General features: G+C 45.8%; 1 protein-coding gene across 5 annotated transcripts in view; it reads right to left on the bottom strand.

Moving 5' to 3' along the window:
- Positions 1–27,455, bottom strand: part of MYO1C (myosin IC) — a 50,945-nt gene that overhangs the window by 22,435 nt on the left and 1,055 nt on the right. The window contains exon 1 of one of the 5 annotated variants that reach the window (XM_048324773.1): positions 26,436–26,515. The exons of 1 other annotated variant lie outside the window; for it this stretch is intronic. Coding sequence is in view for 1 of the 4 variants with exons in the window: in XM_048324772.1 (XP_048180729.1) it covers positions 3,378–3,395 (18 nt within the window). In the remaining 3 variants the exon portion in view is untranslated. Of the gene's footprint in view, positions 1–3,377; positions 3,560–7,204; positions 7,295–18,612; positions 18,859–26,435; positions 26,516–27,455 lie in introns of those variants that run through there. 3 more of the 5 variants (XM_048324774.1, XM_048324775.1, XM_048324772.1) reach the window with 3 other exon arrangements.

The following is a 27,455-nucleotide window of genomic DNA, read 5'->3' as shown; positions in this document are numbered from 1 at the left end:
AGCACAGCAAATCCAGACACACTGAGGGAACAGGCAGCACCAGCAACTCCCACTCCTTCCTGGAGCATCCATGAGAAAACACCTGGAGTTCTCAAAGTGAATGGTCTTGCATGGAGCAGGGAAAATCCAGAACTGATTTAGAAAGTCACAACATAAACAGAATTTCTGCTTCACCATCTAAAAAATGTGTATTTCAATATTTTCTCCTGGCAATGTATTTTTACAGATTGGGTCGTATCCACTCAGGAGACTCTCACTAGAACAACCCCAGGAAGTGGTTCCATCTGGGAAGAGGCAGGCACCTTTATCTTGGTATCAAGTGTAAGATGATTGATCTGCAGGCTCCAGGAATAGTTACAAAGCCGGGAACGGAAGAACAGGCCAGAACCAAATGTGAGTGGGAAGGGAAATTCAGATTAGATTCTGGAAGACAATGCAAGCCTGAACCAAGAAGGAACTTCTCGTGGGGAGGTGGCAGCTAAAAAACATTTATCTCGTGGACATTCTTCACTGTCATGCCAAAGCTGCAGGAAGGAGAAAAAATTCCTTTGATTTCTAGTCCACTCTACAGCCTGGGAAAGGGCTTGGACACAACGTGGGCTAGACAGCAGAGCAGATAAAAATCAGCTGTTGTATCCAGAGCCTCAATTCCCAAGGTGCAGAATGGGAAAGCTCCTCTTGCCTTTTACATGGAGAAAAAAATAATGATGACAGAGGTGGACCAGAATCAGGGATTCTGCCATCAAATCCCTGACAGACTGAAGTGCAGCCACTCAGGATCCTCCTCCCTCCTGCCACACTGAAAATCAGCTGCACATTTTGGACACAACTCTGTTAGTCAACAGCTGGGTTGGAAAGAAGGTTCCCCGAGAGGCAGCTCCGTGTTTTCCATAAAAATCCCCTGCATCCAACCACGTGGATTTGTCTGAAGCCACCTGAGCTAATAATTGATAATACACATATTTGGCTTGTTTAGTTAAAAAAAAATAAATAACAAAAGGAAATGTTTTCTTTTGCTTTGAATTATGTAAAGCCAATGAAGTGATTTCCCAAAAGACAACTTGGGAAAATCAGAGCTGTCAGGTGGATGGGGATCAAAACCAGGTAACAACTCTGGTGACCCAGACCAGCAGAGTTGGAGGGAAAAACTTGAACTTGCAGCTGCCTCTCAAGGACCATTTCTTAGAATTACTTTTTATTCTTGCTTCTTTTAGACCAATACATCACCAACAATGGAATGTCTGGAGTCAGGGAACTCAGACCTTGGTTCTCCCTCTGATACTTCCCATCCTAAACCATATGGAAGGATGGGACTCCAGAATACACTATTCAAAAAAAATCCTATTAAAGAGATAGAAATGCTACATCCTTGACTAATTCTTGTAAAGTAATTTCTTTTGAGGTTTTCCATACTTTGAGTAGGGACGAATTGAAATACAGGTAATAAGCAGATAATATTATTTGTTCAATGTTTATAATATAATTATACCTTCTAGATTTTACTTTGGGGGGGGGATGAGTAAGGAAATAAGCAATTAGCACTGATTTGAAGGACAGGAAAAATGTTTACCCTTAAGAGGGGTAATGATATTTCAATCACCAGGCTAAATATAAAAGGGCAGTAAGAAAAATGAACTAGGCAAACCAGAAAGATCACCAGGGCTGGAAAAGTAAATACACAGAATTTCTATATTTAGGGAGCTGACATTTTTGCTCCTGAACAGATGGCACAAGCTGCTGCTGGTTAAAAGATGTTGCTGGTGGCAGTTTGCTCAGGAGACCTGTGCCCACAGGCCTGGGCCTCCCACAGCAGCTTCAGAGGACAAACAGATTGGAAAAAGGCATTAAAAAAAGGCAAAACCTCAGCTTGCTGCCCCTTCAAGTGAGTTTTGATGCTGATTTCCAGATCAGACTGCGCAGGTGAAGGGTGGCAGAAACTCAAACATTAAGAGCCAGGGCCTGCATGTGCCCCCTATGCACCATTCCCTGCTGCACTGCCCTGGGAAAGCCCAGCCCTGCTGGCGTCCCACTGCCAACCCCACTCCCAGCCCTTCCCCACTGCATTCCACACCCCCCACACAACCCTCTCAGGCCACGATGTCTCTCTGAGAGTCAAACTTTCCAAACAGAACTCCAGAGCATTCCCGGGGCATGCGAAGGGCACTTCCACACCCACAGTTCCCTCGGAGAACACCACCCCAGACACCACCTCTGCCTGTCACACTCTCATTACCACCTCTGACAACCTTTCTCCAGGCCCACAGCTGTGCAAAGGTGCTGGCCCCAGCACCCCACATGCCAGCAGAAACACCCTCTCGAACCCTGTCACCTCCACTTCCACAGACTCAGGAGGTCATCCAAAGGCTCTGCCCTTCCCTTCATCACTCTCTCAGTGGTCAACACCAGAATATTTGTGAAAATATGCAAGGATGTCTGGACTGAGCAGGTATGGGACACACAGCCCCATGCTAACTCTTCTTCCACAGAGAATTGCTCAAATCTACAGACGTGACGTTTTCAGTCCTTCTCTTCCTAAATTTGGTCACTTTACCAATTAAAGCCTTGAGCATTCTTATCCAGTCAAAAGCCCACACACTTTTTTATAACACTCCCTCATTCTTGATCTCAGCATCTTCCAGAGTCAGTGAATTCCATGGCCCAATTATTCATTGTATGAAAATAATCTTTGCATCTCTTTGGCAACTTTTAGCTTAACTCAGTGTCCCTGCTCCTGTGCTACAACACAGAAGAAGGAGCTCTGTGTTCTCTGTTGTTAGTTTTTTTTATCTTCCTCTCCTACTCATCTGTTTTTCCAGGTAACAATCCCACTCCTCTCAATCTTTTGCCACAAACTCCTTCTCCCAAGTTTCGGGGTTGTCCTGCCATGCAGGACACAGGGCCAGGCGTTCTGGCTGCTGCTAAAACATGGACAACGTTTTCCTACACTAAAATAGAGCCTGGAGGAACTGAGTGGCGATGAATCCCTAAGAGGGTACTTCCTGCCATTCCCTAGGCAGGCAGGAATGGAGACACAAGCCCTGGGAAGGACAGCAGCAAAGCCTAGCTCCAGGAGGGTCCCTCCACATCCTTGTGCCCAAGTGAAAGCTCCACCCTTTCTTCCCTCCTAAAGCAGAGCACAGCTTTCCCCCCTCTCTTCCCACTTTCTCAACTCCCACCTTGGCTTCCTCCTCCAAACAGGTATTCCCTGGCTTTTTATCCAATTTCACCCCCTTTCACATAACTTCCCAACGAAGGGATCTTTCTCAAAGCATTTCACTTTCCTGCTGAAACCCGGAAAATGTTTCTCCTCTCTTCTTCTGAGACCAGACACACATCTGAAAGCTGCAAAGCCACCAAAGGAGTTCAATAAACCTTACCCCGCCTCTGAACTTCATCTCTGCCTCCCGCCAGCTCCCGCAGCCCTTGCAGAGCCTTCGTTTACGCCGCTGCAAAAAGTGGCAATCTGAGGGCAAGTTCTCTCTTCTGTCAGTTGCCTTATTTTTTTATTTTTTTTTCATGGCATTTTCAGCGCAGTCAGAACTCCCTCCCTCCCACCAGCTCCTACTGGAGCATCTGGAGAGGGCGTTTTCCAAGGAGAAGGAGAACTCCCCTCCCAGCGAGGAGAGTCCGCCGTGCGCAGCCCAGGAGAGGCAGTCCCGGGGAAGTCAGCTGCGCTGCCTGCGGAGTTCCCGCTGCCCAATGACAGGGAAAAACGGAAAGAAAAGTAATCCCAGGCGCTGGAAAACCTGGGGCCGAGCCCAGCACACAAACCACAGCCAGCAGACAGGAAGAGATGAGCTTTGGAACAGCAAGTTATTGTCCTGGAGCAGCAACATGGACAGGGCTCCCCAAAGCCTCTCCCAGCTCACCCCAAACACAGCAAACACACAGCCCCAATCCTGGCACTGACATTACACTTGGAATCACCTCCTCGGAAAATCAAAGGGCCACAAAGAGTCCAGGGTTGGATGCAGTTTGCTTTCACCAGGATTTAGAATCACAGAATGGTCTGGATTAGAAGGGACCTTAAAGTTCACCTATTTCCCATTCCATCAGACCAGGCTGCCCTGTCCAACCTGGCTCAGCAGTATTTTATTCCAGATTCCTTTGGAGACATCCAGCACCAAAACACCTGGAAGTTCTGAGGTCCTCATTACAAAATCACCTGCACTACCAAGTAAGAGCCTTCTACAGGACACAGTGAAGGCACTGCTGCCCTCAGTCCCCAGCCCTCGCAAACAGAAGTTGCACACTTTGCTGTCTCTGAGCTCATCAGTGTTCTGGTAAAATTATTTCCGTTCACATAAAATTATTTATGACCAAGAGTGTGAAAACCTCCCCTCATTTCCCACCCACCTCCCCGAGATAAGAGCATTCTGACAAAAATACTGTACAGCCTTCCCTAGCATTAGGGGGGAAGTGAAAGAACAAGAGACAATGGACACAAGCTGGAAGAAGGGAAATTCCAGTGGGTTATTGGGAAATTTTTTTCCCAGTGAGTGCTGTCAAATACTGGAACAGAGGGCCCAAGAAATTGTGAAACTCCATCCTTGGAGATATTTAAAACTCAACCAGACAGTTCCTGAGCGACCTGATCTTAATTGGTCCTGCCTGGAAGTGAGGTTGGACCAGAGATCTCCACAAGTACTTTCCAATCTAAAATTATTCTATGATTTTATTAATTATTTTGTTCCTCAATGGACTAAGCTGTGCATCCATCCTCAAAGGAGTGCAAATAAAGATATAAATCTGTTACAGAGGATGCCATCCCTCAGGTATCTCAGATAATTCCCAGTATGGGCTGTCAGGAAGGTTCTGTAACCATTGAACATGCAGAGCCATGGAATGATTCCCAAGCTCAGCTGCTGATGTTTCATGACTGGCACCTTCTGCACTCAGCTCTGCTTAAAGGGTTTTTTGTTTTGTTTTTTTCCTCCTTATCAAAACGCATCCACCACAAATTCTGTTACAGGAAGGGTAAAGTCAAGCTCTGAAGCAGAAAGATTTAGAGCAAAAAGCTAAAAAGCTTCAACCTACTCACAGAGGAGGCTATTTAAAAGCAAACACACGTAGCAGATGTTGTCAGTGGTTGGGTGCAGCACTCCCCTCTAATTAGCTCTGGCCCAAGGCAGCGATCCCAGAGATCCCGGCCGCGCTGGATGTCACTCGGCACGGGCAGAATGTGCCAAGCATTTGGGATGGAGCTTGACTGCTGAGAGCACTGCAGTGCCACAGCTCCTCTGCCCTCTCAGCCTCCATTTTGAACATTATTTGTGGTTCTTGCACAACTCTGCTTGGCAGGACTTTCATTCATTTCTTATCTCAGTTGGGTGAATTTTTAACGGCAGCGGCTTTAGGATGTGGCTCAAAGGAGGGTTTAGCTTTGGGCTGGCACTGAAGGAAATGGACACTACTCCAAGCCCCTCTCCTGTGCACAGGTAAGATCAAAGGTAATATAAACTCCATTTCCCAAACTGAGCCACATTAGCCATTACTGAAACACAAGAGTGAGCCCTGAGCCAGTTTTCCAAGCATAATTAAAGCTGTGGCCTGGCAGCTCTAATTCTTCAGGACGAGAATGTCAGTGCTCCACCAGCACTCCTCAAATCAGTCTAATTGTAACCAAACAGATTCAGTAAAATTCCTGTGACAATTTTAAGTATTAGCAGAGTTATCTTCACACAAGCAATCTCACCTTTCCCCTAGTTTACACCTCCTAACACTTCTCAGATCACATCTCATCACTGAAAATGCCACATAAGAAAAGAGTATACAACAGCCCAACACTTAGAAGTACATTTTTTACACATTTCCCTTGGGTTTTTTTCCATGCAGGAGAACCCTTTTATTTATTTATTCACTGGAAAGACCTTTACTCAAACTGCTTTTTTTCTGCAGCCAAACTACTGCCCAACTTTTGCTGGCAAGGAAAACACTCCTACATGTGGGTTAGCCTAAATTAGGAGGGGGAAAAAAAAAAATTTGGAAAGCAGAGATAATTTTACTTTGTAAGATCTTGATCCTGGATTATTAAGGTGATAAAACCAGACTCTTCCTTTCCAGCAGCAGAGCCCAGCCCTTGTCTGTGATTTCTGCTGAGGATGGCTGGCAAGGTCTGGCTCACTACAACAGGCAACTACAGGCCGAGGGATGAATCAAGTTTTCCAGGCCTCACCAGTTAGAAGTGACTCATATAAACCCTGGATTAGAGCACTGGGATTGCTCTGCTTGTTGCAGATAAGCAGCTGATTCCCTGCATAAAATTTCACATTCAAAGCAAGGGGACTGGAAACCTTTCCTGTCAGCCCTGCTCCGACAGGCTCGCAGAGCCGAGCGTGACTTGCTAAGCTACACCCGCAAGCAGTGGCTCTGCTGAAAAAATAAAGAGTTTGGCCCCATGAAAACACCATCAGTGCTCCCCTCTGCTGTGCACGTTCTACTGCAAAATATAAATCTGGAGGTACAAGATGCTGCCTTGGGTTCATGCTATTCAAAAATCAACGTGGGTCACATCTGTGTTATTCCAAAAGGTGTCAAGTACATCTATCAGTGCGTGTCTTCCTTCTGGATTTTTATAATATTCCTTATTTCTGCCTTGCAAAAGAACTACAGAATAAGACACATTCCATAATTAGAAAGCACTTGGCAAAAATACCATGGGAAAGAAACCACCCTAAACAGGCCAGGAATTTGAGAGCCCTTCCTCTTGCAGGTCAGAGGAACATCTTAATCAAAAAATAGAAATGTCTTTAACCTGTCACGTGTCCTGCTGTACAGATTATCCTGATCTGAAACTGATTAAAATACCTCACATTCCTAAAACACCCTATAGCAGAAGCTGAGGATTCTGAGGGACATTTGTCCCACTGCTTAGGAAAAACACCCTGTGTCCAGAAGAGGATGAACATTCAACTGCAGGGTAACAATAAATCAACACTCTGCCAAAGAGCCAAAGCTAAATATTGTAACAGGTTTGATAACAAGGCAGAACCTCCTCCCTTCATCATTCGTTCTGCTAAGAATTCTCTTTTCTACCGAGTTTTTGGATTAATTCATCTCCTCTTCCCCTTGCAAGAGTGCTCCAAACAAGTAGTCAGGAACAGAGGTTTGAACACAGGATATCGGCCCCTGGAGACACAACATTCCTGCACAGTCATGGAACTTCACACCTAGAAAGGTTAAACCAAAAGCTCGTTATACTCACTCAAAAGGTGCCTCAAGATGATGAAAGTTCCTTCATTTTACTGCAAACTTCATGACATCACAAGTTGACTGAATTCCTCGATTCTGTGTGAAGGTGTTTGCACGGTTACAGACAAAACCGTAAAAATAGTGAGGTGTGGCCAAAAGGGTTCAAAAACCAGAAGACAAAGAATATTTAGATTATTATTTTGGATTCTAATTTATGCTTTGTAATTCCTAAAACTGTCAATACTGGTTTTGTCTGTTCCAAGAAAGCTTCGTCAGTGAGAACACCGAACTTCTTCTCTTCCCAAGCTCACTCTTTCACAAATAAATAGGGAAAAAAAAGGAATATTACAAAAAATGGAGATGCACACGTCTCCTCAGATTCCTACACTTTCTCTGCCAGTGCTGTTCCCTGTTTTGATGCCCCTGGTGATGGATTAAAAAGCACATATGACGGGCTTGTATTTAGTTATGGCTCCCGCACACACACAATAATTCTGGGTCTGTGACGTGAGCGAAAACAGAAACTGGGTTAATCTAACAAATTACGATAAATTTTCCTTGTTGTTGCTTTCTGCTGAGCCAGTGAAACAGAAATGGCTGGCTGGCTTTGACAGTGGCCATCAGAACAAAGTCCCACTTTATAATTACCAGATGCCCTTAATGTGATGCCAGTTTGTCTCATCCCCGTGGCTGCTCCCGCTCACGGGCGCTGCGGCCCTGTCAGGGTTTCCCTGATTTTACAAACACACTCTGATCCCAACAGCAATTGTTGCACTGACTCCAAAAACAAAGTTTAAACCCAACAGTTAAATTCCCTGTGATTGCTCTGGCCCTGCTCTGACACAATCATTTTAAGAAGCTCCCTGTGGCAGAGACAGGGTTTGGAGGGAGCTGGTAATACAAACAGCCTGACTTAGTTCAGCTGATGTGCATTCCTCCCGACTGACTTTCCAAACAGTCACTCCCAGTGGCAGGACCTACATCTTCCTTTTAAGGGGAAAAAATGTTTTCACAGGAAAAATTAAGTGTTCAAAGCCTGTGCATATCTCCGTGCTTTCAGTCACCAGTCTCGCCTTTAAAAACACGTTCTTGTCGCACGCAGAACAAAAACTTCTCCTTCCTTAATTTAAAGTTGTTCCTCTTTTTTAGCACAGCCATTGGCTGCCTGCCCATCCCTGGCACTCTCAGGTGAAACATCCTAGCACACTACTTTTCACACAACCCAGCATGAAACAGAGAGTTGGTTTTTCAAAGGAAGGACTGAATCTGAGTGAGGAAAACACGATGAAAAAGAACAGGGAATGCACAGGCTGCAGACAAAACCTTACAGCTCACACTGCTGACTGACAATTCCTATTCCTTCCCATTTCTTTTCCTGCATTTCTGAAAAGAGGCTCAGTTTTAGAAAGGGCTTAAGGCTAGAAAGCATATCACAACAAAAACTTCTTGTTCCATCCACATGAGATAAGGAAAGAGTGAGCACTGGTGCTTTGCCTGCAAGTTAGATGAAGGAAACAGGATTTCCCTCTGCTACTCCCTGAGCAAGATCCCAAGGAAATGTTTCTAATAATAGGAAATTACTATATAAGGCCAGATCAGCACTAAACTGTTTGCAGTCTGGAGGAGAAGGATGTACAGGAATACTGAGGAGGGACACACCAGGCTGCTCACACATCAGGGGAAACGAGCACATCCCGGGCTCCCCTCCATACACAGGGACAGAATTTCACCTGTGACTCCTCTGCTGAGCAGGGTCCTGTCCTACAGCCCAAAATAGCAACTAAATGGACAAATCAGAGCTGCTCTGTCCTTCTATCATGCCCTTGCTTTTCACCATGGCAGGAAAAAGACAGAACAGATTTTTAAATCTGTAAAATAACACCTGCAAAGCAAAGCTGAGCACGTCTCTGATTGGGAAAGGGCAGGAAAAGACACAACCACATCCTAAAGCACGACACAGGCAGTGCTGATGCAGAGGGCAGGCTGAGAGGTCCCCTTCCTGCCCTTCAGATCCATGGAGCACAAGTTTGCTGCTGTGTTTTATGAACTGGACAGTTCTCTTTCTCATCTTGGTTTAAACAGTAAAGACGTTGGGAACCATTTAAGTTCATTTTTGCAGGGTTCCCACAAAATTGCAGGAATTAATGTCTCCTAGGCCAAGAGTTTTGGCAGCTACAGGCAGCTGTGCACGTCCCAGCAGAGCTGTCAGAGGCACTGGTGTGGAGCTGTAGCTCCAACACACACTTTTCCCCATCCCTTCAGCAGACACCAAAACTGCAAGCTCAGTTAAAGGACAGATTTTCCTCCTTCTTATACAAATGAAAGGGAGTTCCTACAACAATGCTCACAAAGGCCTTGTTTGGGTAAAGTGATAAAACTGGAACGTTTCCCCGTGATCCCCAGTGAGGGGTATCTTTCCATCTCTGCTTTGTCTTTGGATAAGGCCAGTAGCTCCCAGCTCCCAGTGCAGGGCAGCTTGCTGAGCAAACACAGTCTGACACAGCCACGGAAATGAGCACAATATAAACTGCTAAACAGATTTATCACCCAGAGTTTTGGGTTGGTTTGTTTTTTTTTTTCTCCCTGACAGCAAGAGATGTTTGTGACAAAATGTACAAATAATTCTGTATCTGTAGCCCTGCCACATCCTATGTGTCTTCCCCCAGCCCCTGCAGAATGACACAGCTTCCAGGGGAACATGAGGCCAAATCCCAGCCAACATTTTCCTGTCAGCTGGTGAGACCTCCTTGAGTTGCAAGGGTCAGTTTGCCACAGCAAATTTAGGGTGAGAGCCTTAAAAAAAAAAAAAAACAACCAACCCAAGCCACCCTTGTGAAAGAGTCATTGATGGTAAAGTCTGACAGCAGAGCTCTCTCTACATCACAGCATCAGGAGCTTCACAACCCCATGAAAACAGCTGAGATTCCCAATTATTCCCAAATCCCTGCACTGTTCCACAGGATTCCTCCAGTGTCACCAGGATCTCAGCAGCTGCTTGTACCTGGTCCTTGTCCCCACAACACCTGGCCAGAAAAGGGTGTGCACTCAAAGCTTTCCAGGACATGCAGCACTTCTGTGCCAAGAGGATGTCTCATGTTGGACTTTATCTTTAGGGACATCTTGATTTCTGAGGATTTTTAGACTGACCTTTAATTTTTGTCCTGTTAAATACTTCATATCCTTGAGTGCACAGCAAGGGGGAAAATGAGTGCAGGCAACAGGCAGGTATTCCAGAGCTGGGAAACACAAGTGGTTATGACTCAGAGAAAAACAGCTACAAGACAGCTCTTATTTTAAATGCTCTTGTGCCTCTTTTCTCGTGTAATACTTGCTCCATAACAATTATAAAGCAATTCAGCAAGATGGCCTCTGCTGGTATGGCTTGTGGTCAGTGGTATCTGGAAGTTAAATTTGGAAAAAACATTTTTGGGAGTGAGTTCCCTGGGGATTTAAGCCAGTACAAAGTCTCAGCTGTAAGCCTGGACCCTAACACTGTTGTATTCCCTGTTTATTTTTCATACCAGCTCCAAGGATGCAGTCACTAAGTTGTTTGCTCAGTTTCAAAGTCAGGTCCAGGAGAAATAAGATATTTGTCTTGGCTGTAAAAAGTTGAGAAGAATCACAGGTATGAGACTGAGAGTCTGAAAGCAGAGTTCAACCACCCCTAGTATTGCTGTATTGACAGGATCCCAAGCCTCGCCTGTGCCCCCAGTGATTGCAAAATTCTTCTCTAAATACAGGAATTGTCTATTTAGAACTGCGAGCACTAAAACAGAACGTTTAAGTTGCTTTACTTTCTTTTAATTGGTTAAATCTGAAACCTAAGGAAGGCTGAAACCTGAAAGACATCGTTCTTAACTGTGCCAACACACATCATTTTACAGAAATCCAGTTACCAAATCCTATATCAGACTGCTTTATAGGAAACAATTAAACTTGACTGACCTCTCCTGTCCTTTTCTCTTTTAATTGACATCTTTCATCAATGTAGCTTTGCATTAAAATAAACCACACCCCAAACCAGATCATTGGTACTGTGAAAAACAATTTAAAAAGGAAATACCTCCCTCCAAAACAGCCAAATGAAATTGTTTCTTTTAAGGCAGCACGGAGCTTTTCATAAAGCTTGAATAAAGCCATCGTGGAATTCCTAATTTGTTTTCAAAGCCATGAACTTTTCTGTTACGTGGAGACTGGAGCATAGGTAATATCTAGATTTTATGAGTATATTCAAGCTTCCAAAGTCAGAAGAATAAAGGTCAAATATCTAAAACTTGCCTGAAAAGCACAGGAGAGAAGCTCACATGTGGAACATATTTCCTTAAATTTGGATTTTTTTATAAACTAGTTTGTACACGACTGATGCCCCAACACATAACTAACCCTACTCCTCTCTAGTGTTACTGTAACAGCAAAATCCCTTAGGATGGACAGCTTATAGTAGGATAAAGATGTTTATATCAGTGTAATATCTGGGATATCAGTGTAATTTGTACCCAAAATATAGGGATATGTTGCTATGAGCAACGTTTTGTATTGGTACAATTGCATCTGCCATAGGTTTGTTCCATGTAATATCCATAGGTTTGTTCCATGTAATATCCATAGGTTCCTTAAGGGAAAAAAAGCCAAGTCAGCAACCTGCAAGTGACGGGTGATACCTGGGAGCAACAAGTTCTTATTTTTCTTCTGGGTGTGACCCTCCTTTAAAGCAAATGTAGCAATTCTGCAGTAAACTCCAAATCCCAAGTGGAGTTAAGTTCTGTGAGCACATTCAATGCTCTGGACATTCAGACAAGTGGAGCAGTTTCTCATTTGATGATTTTTAAGTGAAGAGTTTACAGGCACAATTTGTACTTCCACCACCACTTTCTTTTTTTTTTTTTTTTCTCTCCTCTGTTCCAAACTGACTTTGTTGGCCTAAGGCAGGCAGTTATTTTGGGGCAGTGAAAAGTTATAAATAAGTTCTAACAAAACTATTAGTGACACACATGATACTGAACTTCTTTCAAACCCTCCTTTGTAAGGGAACAAAGAGCACTTTACATTGATTGTGATGGGCACAAGCACCCTATGAAAAGTTTAAAGCAAGAGTTTCAACAACTAGATCATGAACCCAAAATAAGAATATTGGATGAGCTGTAGAAATTCCAGATTGTGCTCAAAGGAAGGGCCTGAGCAGCTTCCAAAGGCAGACGGAAGGAGAGGAGCCAGGCAGTGAGACTGGCCCTGGCAGCGTGTCAGGCTCAGGGCTGGCAGCTGAGCTGAGCACGTGGGCAGATGATATTGCAGCTGATGTCTGAGCTGCTTCCCTTTCCCCTGCCTGCTCTGCTCCTGCTGAAAAGGAGGGGAAAAGCCACCAGATGAAGGGTATTGGCTGAGGTCATCTCCTCCTGACTGCTCTGCCAGCGCCCCAAAGAGCCTGTGGTAAAAAGACTTTAATGCTTTGGTGAATCTTTTTTATCCCAAAATAGATTTATCATCACTTAAGATCCACAGGGAACTATGAGTTGCCATCATGATGGCAAAAGTGTTCCAGGCTGCCTGGAAAACACAGCCATAATTTCAGAAGGATATCCTATGTCCACATGCATCAGCTTGTACTCACACAATCCAGGATATTGTTTTCCAAGAGTTTAAAACTGACATTACTGTTGGATCAAAACCACCTTAAATTAAGATTTTTTTAATGTAAAAGAAGCAGTAATAATGACATTGATGTTAAAAAATAAATAAATCATTGGCTTGCAACTTAGCCCCCTTTGGATTGTAAGGAATATCTCCAAGACAGTTTCAACTCCCTGCTCACTCAGAACTACACTGTCCTCCTGCTCTCTGCATTTTCAATATTTTCTGCATTATCAGAGACATCAGTTTAATCAGAAACAAAGACAATAAAGAACAACCAAGGAGTCCATCTCTTTGTGGTTCTCAGGAATGCGTGTTCCACATCTGGATAAACATGGGTCTGTGCAGAGAATGGAAACATTCATTCCCCAGCTGTGGTTAGGTCCAAACCCTTTTTCTTTCTCTGTCTGATTTACTCCTAGTCCTGCACTGGGTGGTTGCAAAATTGCACAAACCCTGCTGAGGCTGACACAACAGGCCCAGGAATCTTCCTCATGACCCTTTACACCTACTTTATAAATAAAAGCTTCTTCTGGGCTGTGAGCTCCAACTCAACGGAGAGATCCTGAAGGAATTGACAGTTGTGACATTAACAGAAGTGCCAACTGTCCCACAGCATCCATCAGAAGATGAGAATTGGCACTCCTAAGTGCAGGAGACAGGAAAGGGGAAGCACCATCCTGCTGGAAATGCATGGATTTGGAGATCTCATGGAAGTTGGGTGTCTTTACATCTTCTGCTCTGACACCCTTTAAGGAAAGCCCACTGTCCATGGCAGCCAGGACCACAACAGGACCTGTCTGAAGGCCCATCCCACTTGGAAGGAAACACCTTTTTCCCTCTAATTTGACAGGTATAGGTCCTGTAGGTCCCCTTGGAGAGATGCTGCAGGACCATGAGGGCATCTTAGCTCTAACCTGACAGAAGGATCCAAGAGTCTCAAGAATAGGTATTTCACATAGGAAAGTCAACATTTGTTATCAAATCCCATCACGTAAGAAATACTTATAAACCACAGGCAGCAGCTTTGGTTCATTAGCCTAAATTTTCTGTTTTAACAACTCTCATAATGCCAGGGCAGCAGCATCTGCTGTTACAGCAACAACAGGAGCCCAGCCTTCATCAGTCTCCGACAATGAGACGAGGCTGCAAAAAGCTGAGAGCTGATACAACATGCAGGGCAAGCCCTAAATTAACCCTGCCTGGCCAAGGTCAGTGCTCTGCTCTCAGCTTCAGTGGTGTTGGAGTGCACCTGTGGCACAAAAAAGGGTTAAGCTCTTTTATATCACCTAAAAGAAAGCTTCAGTATTTGAGGGTTTGTTTCAAGAGCTGTTGTTTGCATGGCTGCAGCAGAAAAACAGAGACACAGGGAAGTTCATCACTGTAAATTATTGATCTGCTGCTTTCTAGACACTGAAACTGGTAATTAAACAAATGGTAAAAGATACTTCATCAATTATAGAGGTGCCACTTTAAATTACACTTGCTCCAGGATTAATAAAACACAGAGGTTAAATGCTTTGGGTACTTCATGCCTGCTTCTTGTTCAAAATCCTCACTGCAACAACTATTCTAATTCTCATATCCTGCTGCTCCAGAGCTGTGTGCTCTGGATCAAGCATCATAAAGGGAAATTAGAGCTTTTGTTTCACAAGTCTTATTTCACACAATGTCCAGAAAGTGGAATCACTTTTCTGCTCAACAGGATCAGTTGTAAGGCCCTGTGGTAACAGCCCTCCCTCAAAAATCAGACCAAAAAAAAGAGTTTTGTCTGCTACCAGCTACTTGTGCAATCTGTGAAGTGCTGGGCAGATGCTTGACACTGGCCTTATGGTTTTCAGAAGCTATAGACATGTACACACCATCCAAAACCTAAAATAACACAGACAAGCTGCTTCTGAAGCAATATGATGATGACATCAAAGATGCCCTTTTAAGCAGAAATCATGTGACAACCATGATGATGACTCAAATTTGGTTTATGATAAATTTTTATATGAGGGTGCACACCTTACTGCATCAAGCTTAAGGTTATCTCAATTTCACATGTTAAATATATGATTGTAAAAGTACACTTGCTCTAATACTGATTTTGAAACCACAAACAGCAATCAAAGAAGAGCTTGGCCATCTTGCAATTGCTGGCACAGGGTCTCTAGAACCATTATTGCATCTCTCAAATAGGTTCCACCCTGGGAAAGCATTTAGTGAAGGCTGAGTTCATCATCAATTGATTGATCTCAATCAATCATCAATTGATTGAGATAGGCCAGGGCATGTGAATATTCCAGGTTCAAGGCTGCAAAGGCAGCAGAAGCAGCTGGCTTAAAGGCACATGCAAAACAACCCTAACAGGTGGACACAGCTGGCATCCCTCATGGAGCAGTGAGGCAACAACGCTGGGAGGCAACAGCAGGGAAACAGCGGCTGCTGCTGGAGCCAGGACAATTCTGGAAGTCAAAGGACTTGTCATGGAGAAGTGGGGCAGGAGTGAAGGTGGGAGTTCAGAGAGGGAGGAGAGGCCAAGGTGAAGAACCATCAGAATATGCTGTGGAAGCTGGAGATGATGGAAAGCTGCCAGCTTTCAGCTGATGGAAATAGTCCAAGCGGGAGATGAAGGCTGGACTGTAGGATTTTTGTGGGGGAAAGAACACCAGTGCTTGGTAGGGGGACAAGAGAATCAAAGGCTGAGCTGACTCTTCCTACTGCTCCCCAGATAATGAGGCTGAAGCACAAGGCGAGCAAGCTCTGCTGTGGGCCCGGTGCCAAGTGCTTTGTGAAGTGTTCCTTGCCTGTTCTGAGGAGAGTTACACAAGGTAAGGCTTTATTCATAAGTGCCTGATGGATCCTGTGTGTGCAACAGCTCCTACCAGCAGAGCGGTGTTTGTGGGAAATGTTAGGGAGAGTGTCTAAGAGAGATAAAGCCTTTGAGCTGCAGACGAAGCTGCCAGCCCTCATTTCCAGCTTGTCAGAGCAAGTCCTTCTTGAAGTCAGCAGCCTGGAATGAAGAGAATCTGGCATTTGTGCATGGATGTATGGCTCAGCCAGCCAGGGCGGAGCGGCTGGCTTTAATCAGACTTTCCACAAGGGAGGGGGAAGTGGGAGTGGCAAAGCCCAGTGAGTGATGGGCGTTATCTGCTACACATCCACAAATTCCTCTCCTCCGACTTTGGAGTTCGAGCCTGACCTCCCTTCCTGCTTCCACTAGCCCCTAGAGCAGGAGGGGAAGGGCTATAGAGAGCTGGAATCTGAGAGCCCTTCGCATTCTCGGGATTCCTGGTGTGTGTGAGAGGCAGCACACACTTGTCTGGTAAGCTGACAAATTCCACAACAGCTGATGGGTCCCAGGAGAAGCTGCACGCAGGTAGCTTCTGCACAAAATTCATTTATCCAAGTGCTAACCCACTCCAGCTCACCTGCTGGGTGACAGCTGGTTGTGAAGCCTCTTCACCCACAGCGCTAGTATGGCATCAAAAAGGAGCAAAGCTCCAAAACATTTGAATCCAGCTGCCCACTACAGCATAAAGAATTCCAGTGCAAACCACTTTTGTGGTTGTTTTCTACCCTCACAATGAGGCTACAGTCCACCACATCACATGGAGCTTCAATTCCGTCTAGAAATAGCCCCTTGAGGTCTCTGCTGCAGGATGGCATTCTGAAATTTTGTTTCCTTGTGTGCCACTGCTGGTGGTGACAGCAACAATTTGCAGGAACCTGCACATATTCCCGGAGTGGGCACAGAGCCAGATCTGACCTCTCACACAGAAGGTTTAGGCAGCAGAATTCATTCCTTCTCCCTTAGCCTTTCTGCCTGTGTCACTCACGTCATGCTCAGATACCACACCACAGTAACCTTGTCCTACTACACCCCACAAATGCCTTGTTAGAGTCCCACAGGGCTCAAAGGTCCTTTGGATCTTTACACCTGGTGCAAAGCAGGGCAAAAATGGGAATCCCTGCATCCGCACCTGGGTAAGGTGTCCCCCATCCTGACCCTCAGTGCACTGGCTCTCCCAACCTCCTTCCATGAAAAAAAAAATGCTCTGGGAAGGGGCAGACAGAGAGCAAAATATTCCAGATACCAGTGCTCAACTGGACCCCTCTGCTCCCTGCTTTAGATCCGAGCCACTCTAAGGATGCTTTGGTAAGAGGCAGAATAGAAACCAGATTCTCCTGGCTCTGTGTCCAAGTGTGTGCACCCTGGCAGGATTTATCAGTGCCTCTCTCTACCTGATCTGATACCACATTAAAGGGGATTAAAGTCCAGCAGTGCAGGACTCCATGGGCAAGTGTTCCTGCACTGCTTAGGAGCTGGAATTGTTAGAGCTTGGGAATGCTCATTAGGAGCAGTGGAGTGGAGATCGTCTGTTCTGTTTGTAAACCTTGATAAAGCCAACATTTAGAAAACAACTAATTACCATTTATGTTCCAAACAGCTGGCCTAGCTCCACATCCACATGCTGGGAGATTTTAGTGCCAATCAGCCCACACATCAGAGCACAAAAGTGCCCCAGTGTGACTGCAGAATCTTCCAGCAAACAAACTTCTCACTGGCACCGACTTCAAGGATCAAAACACAGCAGTGTATGAATAGAACAGCCACACAAGCCATCATTCCCACATCATTACCTTACAGACACTTGTCCTAGGTGAAAAGGGCACAGCAAGTGTCCTCTGAGGTGCCAGAGGGCAGTCCCAGGCTGCTGTCAGCTGGCCTGGACAGCTGATGTTGCTGCGACATATCCTCTGTCCCAGCTGTGCCTGTCCTGGCCCTCTCCCCCTCTGGACTGGGACTATGATCCATTCAGCTCTGTGACCAGGCAGTTCAGGGAACCAAACAAATAGAAAATGTTTTCTTCATCACTGCTCTCCCAACTGTGTTTCAAAGTGTTAACCAAAGGATCGAGTGGACGCAAGTACAAGGCAGGGAATGGAGAACTACAGTGAAATCAATTTAAATTGGTTTAGTAAAAGATGGAACAAGATGATCTTTAAGGTCCCTTCCAAATTCTATGATTTTAAATACAACTTATGTCAGTATAAGCTTATCTTAGATACTGGGGGAATACATCCTAAAGAAAGGGCCTGTCATGGAAGTGACATGCATGAAGCTCCAAGACTCTCTGGCTGCTTGTTCATCCCCTCCCCTCTGCACACACTCATGCCTTGAGCACTGAAATCCTGGAGAAGTGATGCATAGTCAGCATCACCCCCAGCAGCCCCAGGGACAAGCCCAGGAAAGCCACCAGGGGCTGCAGCCTGTCAGCTAAATCACCTAATCTGACACGTGGGGATCCATGCCCCAGCACTGCTCTGCTACTCCACAAAAACTGACACTTAGGAAGCAGGGCTGATGCTGCTGGATTCTGACTGCAAGCACAGCAGCTCACTTCACACACTCATCACGGAGCCATTTATCGACCCAAATGAACCTTCCCATCCCCTATCAATCCACAAATGTCAATCCAGCCCACACTAAACACTGATTGATTTTCTACTCTAATGAGCACTGTGTCACATTTGTGTTAACTACTCATCAGTTCAGATAAGTGGTTTGCAATTAAGATAATTTGAGACCAGTGAAAGTGTGGCCTGAAAAGCACTTTCAAGAGTTCAGCACAGAGAAATTCACTGCTCAGAACAGGCAACCAGCTACCAAGCTGACAGCTACTTTTAGACCTTTACACCAGAATTTACCTTTCCAAAATAAAAAGTTCTGTCGCAAGCTAATTTTTCCTTGGAAGGCAGTAGCTTGCTTGTACAAAGATTTCTTTCCAGAATGCGTACACTCACCCTGCAGCACACTGATTTTCTTCCTCTCAGGTGACACCACAATCCTTTCACAGGTGCTCCCTATTCTGATGGCAGGCAAGCAGCATTCCAGCAAAACTGCACTCGGTGACAAACAGCCAACTAAACTGAAGCCTCCAGAAAAAAATAAACAGTTGCAGGAGCACAGCTTTTGAGTTCCATGGCCGTGAGCCTGGACATAGTTCACATTCTCATCCTACACGGAGCCACTTCGTGGAATTTTCCTCCCAATGCAAGGGTTTGGATACCAGCAGCTGCCTGTTGAACAAATTCAGGTTGCAGTTGCAACTCCCCTGTCCCCACCTAGATCCGGAAACTTCAGAGAAGACAACTTGGCAACCAGTCAGGTTTCAGTTTGAAGAGAGAGACATCAAACAGCCTCCTGCACAGTGCAAGTTTTTTTTTTTTTGCATAGAGAATGCCACATCTCTTGCAACATTTCCTCTTCACATGGAGCCCTCATGACCAGTCTGCCAGAGCAGCAGGGAAGCCCTCACTCCCTCCCAGCACTCACTACCTGCCAGGCTGCCAACACCAGCCATGCCCTGGTTTTGTCTCCAGGAAGAGCAGCTTTTTTTTTTTCTCTCTCTTTCCTTTATGCTTCTTCCTTGTATCAAGACACAAATATCTCAAATCACATTAGTTTATGCTTGAGTCAAATAACATCTGAAAGCTTTACACTAATATGTAAATGGCTCATAACCATCAGCCCATGTGTTCTTTAATTAAATCAGGCAAAGAGAAAAGACACTGTGCTTCTTCATTACATTGTTTTTCTTAAAAGTTCTAAGGGACTTTAACACACCTGGTTTGGAAATACCTCTTGAATGTACATAAATTATCCTAAATTCCTCCTAGCTGTCTCAAATCCCTGCAAAAGCAGTCATGAGAGTGTTGTTTCTTCTGTGGCTTGAGGAGACACCTCTTTGGTGACCTTAAAGGACAGTATTTTAAGGTACTGAACTGACAGGCAGCACTACAGCTCACCTGCACTACTTTTACAGTCAAGATTCAAACAATTTACAGAGATGCTTTCTGCTGGAAACTAAATTTTTAAGGGCTGAAACTAAGCACCAACTGAAGTAATACAAGAGCAAAGTCAATGGGCATTTGTCCCCAAGTTATTCCATAAAGCTCAGCTTTAATTTTCTTCAGCTGAATAATCTGTGGGTCCACTTCTTCAGGAGGATGTGGAGGCCAAACAGAGAAAAATGAGATCCATCAGATCTCTGATATGGGCTTAATTTGGCCTCACAACCTTTTCTGCCTCCCCCGCATCTTTATCTCCATCAAACTTTTACAGCCTCCACTTTTTGGCCTCTGCTTTCCTTGCTGACCTCCCACACCACGTTGGCCTCCCACTCCTTTTCAGTTTCTGCTTTTCTTATTGGTCTCCCACCCTTTTTCTGCCTCCACTTTTCCTTTTGGCTTCCCACAGGTTTTCAACCCCTGGTTTTCTCTCACACTCCCAGCCCTTCAGCCAGCACAGAATATTCAAACCCCCTGAACGTAATGAATTTGTAAATTCCCTTTCCAAACAACCATGTTTCACCTTGATATGTCCATCCATACTTTTTCTACACCCCAGCTGACCAGAAATAACCCATGTCCATCCTTGACAGTCTTAAAGTCAGAACAACTTTGGTTTATTCCTAAGGAAACATGGTGGCTCTCCCAGTAATTCCAATCCTGCTAGGATTATCACAACAATGTACAGTTGTGTTAATGGAAGTATAAAAGTAAAACATGAGAATTTCTGGGATGGTAAAAATTGAGTGCTCTGAGCTTTGCTGATAGCTCCATAAGCTGCTGTTCCCAGGTCCTATCCAGCAACTTTCTGGACAGAAGATCAGCAGAATTAAATATCATCTGTGTTCCCACAGAGTGCTATGGTCGGGCATACACAAAAACACACTCTGTACTTCTCTGCAGAACTTGCTTTTGATCCCCTCCCCCACTTATAAGAGCAAACAAATCCATGCACAAATAAAATGAGGATTTTGCAAGTCACATATTTTGTATTCGCCTTCATTTTCACACGAGCCAAAGTTTTCCTTTCTATTTTCCAACAAAATCAATTCCAAAAAAGCTTGTGATTTTGGGAAAAGTCAAAAATAAACTTTTTGAACACACTATTTAAAATGAAGCACTTGGTTTACTTGAGAAATGTAATGGGTGCTCTGCTGGTTGTTACACTTGGCATTGTTTGTTCAGTACCCCAAAACCAACCCAGGACACAAACCCTGGCTGTTGTTAAAACCTTTACAGGTGCAGTGGGTGGGGAGGGAAGTTTCCTGTAACATCTCTGAGAAAACCCCATGCTAACACAGAACAGCAGATAATGAGTCAGGAAAAGGCAGAAAAGCTCACAACTGAACTCCAGTGCTCACTCAAATGAGGCAAAAGAAACATCTGTTTTGCTGTCTCAGTTCCAATTCTGTCAGAGAGAGAATTCCTGGCTTCCTGGTGCAAAGGTGTGGCTTTCCCTCCCAAGAAGCACAAGAGGCAATTTCAAACAGACTCCAAAAGTCCTAAGAGGGGAAGACAACCTGTTATTTAAAACAAGATGTGTGGACAGAGAACAAGGCTTCCTGGTCTCTAATTTGGAAGGTTCAATAAAACTCTAGAAAAGCCCAACACTAATTTGTGCAATAATCTTCCCTCTCTCCAAACCACACCAGCTTTTACTGCAGATCAAAACCTGAGCTGCAGAAGCACCATTTGTAATGCAGTGCTGTGTGGCGTTGCAAATATGCAGCAGGTTTTGTTTTTTCCAAAATGTTGATTATAGTGTGCAGCCTTGTAAAGCACAGAACTACATATTTTAGTTATTAAACTTCGCAAACAATTCTGGCTCTTGAAAGTCATTTCCCTGAGTAAACAATGACTCAGTGTGGGCTGTATAATGTACAAGTTATTAGTTACTGTTAGTGAGTTTAAAAAAACCCAGCTCTATACAAAGGCCTGCTTCAGAACGGAAAATAGTTTTCCTCCTACTTCTATAGTCCCAGTTATATTGTTTCAGTGGAATTTAATTTTCTAAAAAGCTAAACAGATCACTATCTCTTCATTATATAATTGGACATTGACTTAACTGGACCCTTCAGCCATGAACAATATGTGCAGAGTGAAAGCTGAGTTTACCCTTTTTTTTTCCCCCTCAGTTTGTCATTATAGTGCTGAAGTAAAGATGATTCTTTCCTGGACAGGATTATCCCACCCAGAGCAGGCAGCAGGTGGCAATGAAAACAGACATAAAGACAACCATAAAATATTGAGGATATGGTAATGAAGAAAAATGCAATTGCAAGCTCAATAAAATCCTCTGACAAACACTGCTCCCTAGTTGAATTACAGCTCCTTCTATAATCCTTCTCTTCATTAGCAAAATGGCCAAATACACCTGGTGATTGTCAGCTGGCAGAAGGCACCAGGATCACTCTGCCTAATGAAACTCAGCTGCTAAGGCACAAAGGTTTCCCTGCAGCCTTAGACCCACTCCAAAGGCTGTTTTCCAGCTTCCAGTGTGCACTGTCTCAGATCAGGAGCACATCTCTGTGTTACCTTTTGCAAGGGTGAAATCTCTGGTCAGACACCAGAACACTAAAAGGAAATACAGAGTGAAATCACAGAATATCCTGAGCTGGAGGGACCCACAAGGATCGTCCAGGCCAACTCCTGGCCCTGCACAGACACCCCAATAATCCCACCTCTGTGCATCCCTGGGAGGGCTGTCCAAACACTTCTGGAGCTCTGCAGCCTCGGGGCCGTGCCCATTCCCTGGGGAGCCTGGGCAGTGCTCCAGCACCCTCTGGGGGAAGAACCTTTTCCTAATATCCAACCTAAACCTCCCCTGGCACAGCTCCAGCTGCTCCCTCAGGTCCTGTCCCTGGTCACAGAGCAGAAGCTGCAGCCCCCAATGAGGTCTGACCTCAGTCCCCTCTTCTCCAGGCTGAACAAACCAAGTGACCTGAGCTGCTCTTTACAGGACTTCCCCTCTAGACCTTTCATCATCTTTGTCGCAAACTCTGTGGTGAAATTTTACTAGAAAAGTGCCTTCAAAAGAAATTAACAAAATAAATTTGAAGGCACAGCTCTACCTTGTAGAGCCCAGCCTGCAGGCTGAGTGCCGTGACAGCTGTGTCACAGAGGACTTCCGAGTCATTCATGGCCTCTCCATTTCCTGGCAAATATCTCAACACATTTTGACACGACATTCTTCACCACCAACAATGACACTGCCCATTCGGAGACAAAGCTTTCAGTGACTGCAGCCTGCTCTACCTCCCAGCCCTGGGACCTCGCTGCCCAGAAGGCAAACACTGCAGCACTCCAAAGGTATTGCCAAAATGTCAGATTCTACATCCATTTATTATCAGCTGCTGAACTGAATCACAGGAAGGGCGGTGGCCAGGCTGGCCCAAGGTCACCACTCTGGTTAAGGGGCTGAGAGTGTCCCAGGGAAGCTGGACATTGGCACCTGACCAAGTGCGCTCCTAAAGAAAAAAGCTGCCAGGGAGAGCTATCCATGCATGCATGAATGCCACAGGAGTTCTAAATACTAACCTTTACTGCCTTCCAGTACAGGAATTTAATATAGAACAGACCACACTGGAGATATATAGCAACAGAAAAGGTACTGGCCCTGCTGCTCCTTGTTGTATTTAAATGTTTAAATATTTAAATAAGGCAGGGCAGGGCTGTAAGGAACACTTCCACCCCCACAGAACATGACTCAGTTGCAACAAATGACTTGAGATTTGTCCACTCCGAACCTTCTGCCATAACAAGCTTTGTTAGCCTTTCACATTTACTTGTGCTGCCTCCTTGTATCTTTATTAATGCTTTCTGGGAAGAGCTGGCTACCCACCCCACTAATACATCAACGAGAAATATGCAGAGGAGGGCACAAAATACACAGCAGGATATTTTCCAGTGGAGAGATCCCTGAATTCAGGCAGAGAGAGGCACAGCACAAGTGGCTCCCTCCGGGCAGAAAAAGAACTGTGTTACAATCTCAGAGGAAGACAAGGCATGCAAACCTCACCCACTAGAGGTGACAGCAGGTTGGATGTATGGTTTCTGTAGAAGCCAAGCATAGCAATCCGAGGCAAAGCCAACCACATCACTCAGGAGCTGGTTACACAGCAGTAAAGCAGCATTTAACACAGGAAAAGCCCTGACAGGAGACACACACACGCCATAATTGCGATCACTTTATGCCAGCACAAAGTGCCCACCTGATCCCAGCCTTTCCTGCCTCTGTGCAGATGTTCCTGTGCTCACACAGAGAGCTGGGCTGGGAAGTGGCTCCACACAAATCACCTGTTTGTTTGGCCTGCTCGGTTCTGATTTGGGTAAGTTCTCACAAGTTAACCACGTTTGACTGCCACTGATAGAGGTAACCCAAGGTACAATACAGATGGTTTTCCCCACGGTAACACTTTAGAAACACACAAATCAGCCTTTATAAACAGTTCTGTAGCCTGTGTGAAAGGACAAGTGATTGAGTTACACTCACATTGCTTACAAAGGGCTGTGGGACAGACCAGCCCCGAGAAAATCCGCTCTACTTTGAGTTCCCTCCCCCTCCTTTTCTGCAGCACCTGTAACACATCAGCTTTTCCCAAACACACATTTATCCTACAGAAGGCACTGCTGGTTATCTGTGAACAGTGCTCACTCAATTAGTCCTTTGAACTGGTAACAAAGTGCTGCAGCCCAGTGATCCTCAATGTTTTACATGCTGGAACCATTCACACCTGCCAGGTAAGAGCCAAGGGAAGGGGCAGTGGGAGCTGTACTTTATACACTCCCCTGGGACTGTGGCAGCTGCTGCAGTTTGTTTTTCCTGCATTTGGAGCAGACTGTTCCTTTGGACAGGGGGAGAAGAATTTGTCCAGTTCCTAGAAAGCATGTGGTTCCCAATGCAGTAATAAGCAACATGACACCACAAACAACAGAAAAATCCCAAATATCTGAACAAGACTAAGACTATCTTAGGTTTGCATAAATGCATCCATAGAGTTTGAGTTTATTCATAGAAAGAAACACTAATGTTATAAAGCATTCTTAGCCCCCAGTTTTTTACTGGCCTTCCTTCAGTGAGCTTAGATCAAATAAGAAAATTAAAAATAAACGAAAAAAAAGTTTTCTACCTGGCTTGACTCATTTTGTCAGGATCTGTGTAAGTTCTCTTACAGTTATTATAAATCCTGAAGACGTACTGTAAATCACAAGTTTCTTTGCTATTAATTATGCAGAAGAGAACAGAAATTACACACTGTGGATCCTGACTCACATGGGATCTCCCACTCCTTACTGTGTTATGATTCACACCTTCTTTTGCTCTTTAAAAATAAATCTATCCTTTATATCATGATAAATTAGGACAGCATGTGTTTAGTGTAGCACTCCACTGGTCCCTGCCAGGCAGAACACAACATTCATATTTACACAGCCTCTCCCTAAAACACAGGATTATATCCACTATCAAAACTGAAACCCCTAAAGTGTTATGACAGCAGTTGCCGTATCAGGGCCTACTGTGAAAATTAAGAACTCATCAGTTCCATAAGCCTTAGGCAGTTTCTAAAAGTTTTGAAAAGGTGCTGACAACTGGTAATTGTCTATTGCACCAAAAGGGGATGAAAGAAAAATGCCTTTCTTCCCAAGTACTCTAAGATGTGGTTCTGTTTTTGTGGCTTGTCCCACCAACCAAGTAAATTTTCTCATTTGTCACTTTTTCAAACTAAGCAGCTGCCATCTACAAGTAGTTCCGGAGGAGCCTTCTGCCCCGAGCAACTGTCAGAGAGAGATTAAATACCAGAATAATCTCTGTATTGTATCTCAGAATCACTTTTCCTCTGTAATCCTCCCAACGACAAGAATGCAGCTCAAGCCAGCTTACTTGGAAAATTCAAGTTACTAGAATGAGTTGCTCATTCAGGCAGAGTCAGATTCCTTCCATGAGTCACTGTCACTTAAAGCAATTAACTCCAGGTATATTAGTACTGGGAAAAACTGGCATAGAAAGCAGCACAAGAGATGGAGACCCCTGAGTCTCAGTGAGGATGTAGAGATGTGGACTAAACTGGAGAAGTTACGGAGTTTGACAATCTCCACCTGTGAGGGAGGGCTAAATATACCGAGCTTTCTCCATGAAGTGCTTTGAGGCACCTGTGCAAGCTCTGGCAAAGAAGGAAGAATTTTTCCAATGTGAACGTCAGTGCTGTGCACAGCAGGGCGGATCACACCCAACAGCGCTCGGAGCTGTAACGCAAGTTCGGGATGTACAGGAAGCCTGTCTTGACAAGGGCAAGCCAAGCCGCCTGGAGCCCCGGCCGTGCCACGGCCACGTCTGAGCCGGGAGCAGCCGCACGCCCGCCACACCCTGCCCGGCCCCGCCGCGGCTCCGCTCGGGCTCCCCGCGAGCAGCGCTCGCCCCGTGCCGGGCAGGGCGTGCGGGATGCGCGCAGGGAAGCGTTACCGGAGCGCAGTCACGGACCGGCCGGGAGCCAGGCAGGGAGCAACTGCTCCGGGCAGCCGGAGCCACGCCGTGCGGCCGCCAGGATGCCGGCTGCTCTAGCCCGCTCATTTGTTCCTTCCGTGGAAAACGCGTAGAGTTTCCGGGAAGGTCGGCGGCTGCGGGAGAACGGCCGAGCTGCGGCCGCCCGGGGCGCCGCCTCCGCTGCCCCCGCGCGCCCCGCAGCCATGTGCCCGAGCGCCGGTGCCGCCGGCCGGGCAGGAGGCGGCCGTACACACCGGCCGCTCGCTCTGTCGCTCGCCCCCCCGGCCCCGCTCACCTGCGCTCGGCGCCCCGGGACGCGCGGCTCGGGGCCCTGCGGCGGCTCCGCGAGCGCCTCGGCGCTGACTGCCCGCGGGAGCCCGCGCCGCGCCGCTAGTGAGCATGTCCGAGCGCCGGGCATGCGGGCTGCGGGCCGCTGCCTCCGCCCTCACCTGCACCGGCCCCGCCGCCACCGGCACCGGGACCCCGCCTCGCCCCCCGGCCCGGGCCGCGCTGGTTACACTGTCCGCGGCAGCAGCATCCTGCTGAGCAGCTTCTGCACCGAGCTGTTGCCTCGAAGGGCAGACGCACCTGTCTGCTCCAGACGGACAAGATAAATCTCGAACGCTGATGGTAATTCTACCGGCCCCTCCTGGCTGACGCCTGGTTCTGGGAGTCATCAAAAGTGCATGTTCCTGGGAAGGACGCAGGGTGAAGTTCGCTCTGGAGTGACTCCACCAAGCTGAGGCAACCATCCACTGTGAGCAGCAAGTTGGTTCATCCCTCACAGGTGTGAAACACCCGAGGCAATCTCGTCAGGATCCACAGGAAATTCTGCACATTGAACTCCAACAGCCCGAACCACACGGAGCTGAAACAGTAAAGCTCTGCTCTTGCCACTCCTACAGAAGTTTAAAGTATCTTAAAAGTTTCTCTTAAAGCACGGGACATCAAAAACCACCTCTCTCTGGCCACTCATGCAGCACCAACAGTGCACCAACACGCGTTGTTTTCGAAGTCGCAAGTTACCGTTTCACGGAATGTTAATAAGTTTAAAACATTTTAGAAAGTTGAACCGATACCTTTTCTCTCTTTGATGTCTTCCCCAGGACCCTGGCACATGCTAAGGTTTAAAGGAACATTTTCCCCTGGGAACAACAATCCAGTCCTGCCAGTGTCCCCTACTGTCACTACAAATAAGTCAGTAACATTCCTGGACTGTTTACTGAAAACCAAAGAACACCAAAATTGTCACTGTCTCCTCTCCCAACAAGGCAGAGGGAGCTCTCAGTCTTTTCTGAAGAAAAATGACTCTACC

Source organism: Corvus hawaiiensis, chromosome 20 (assembly GCF_020740725.1).
Source record: "Corvus hawaiiensis isolate bCorHaw1 chromosome 20, bCorHaw1.pri.cur, whole genome shotgun sequence".
Lineage (NCBI taxonomy): Eukaryota > Metazoa > Chordata > Aves > Passeriformes > Corvidae > Corvus > Corvus hawaiiensis.
This window is presented reverse-complemented; position numbering and strand designations above follow the sequence as displayed.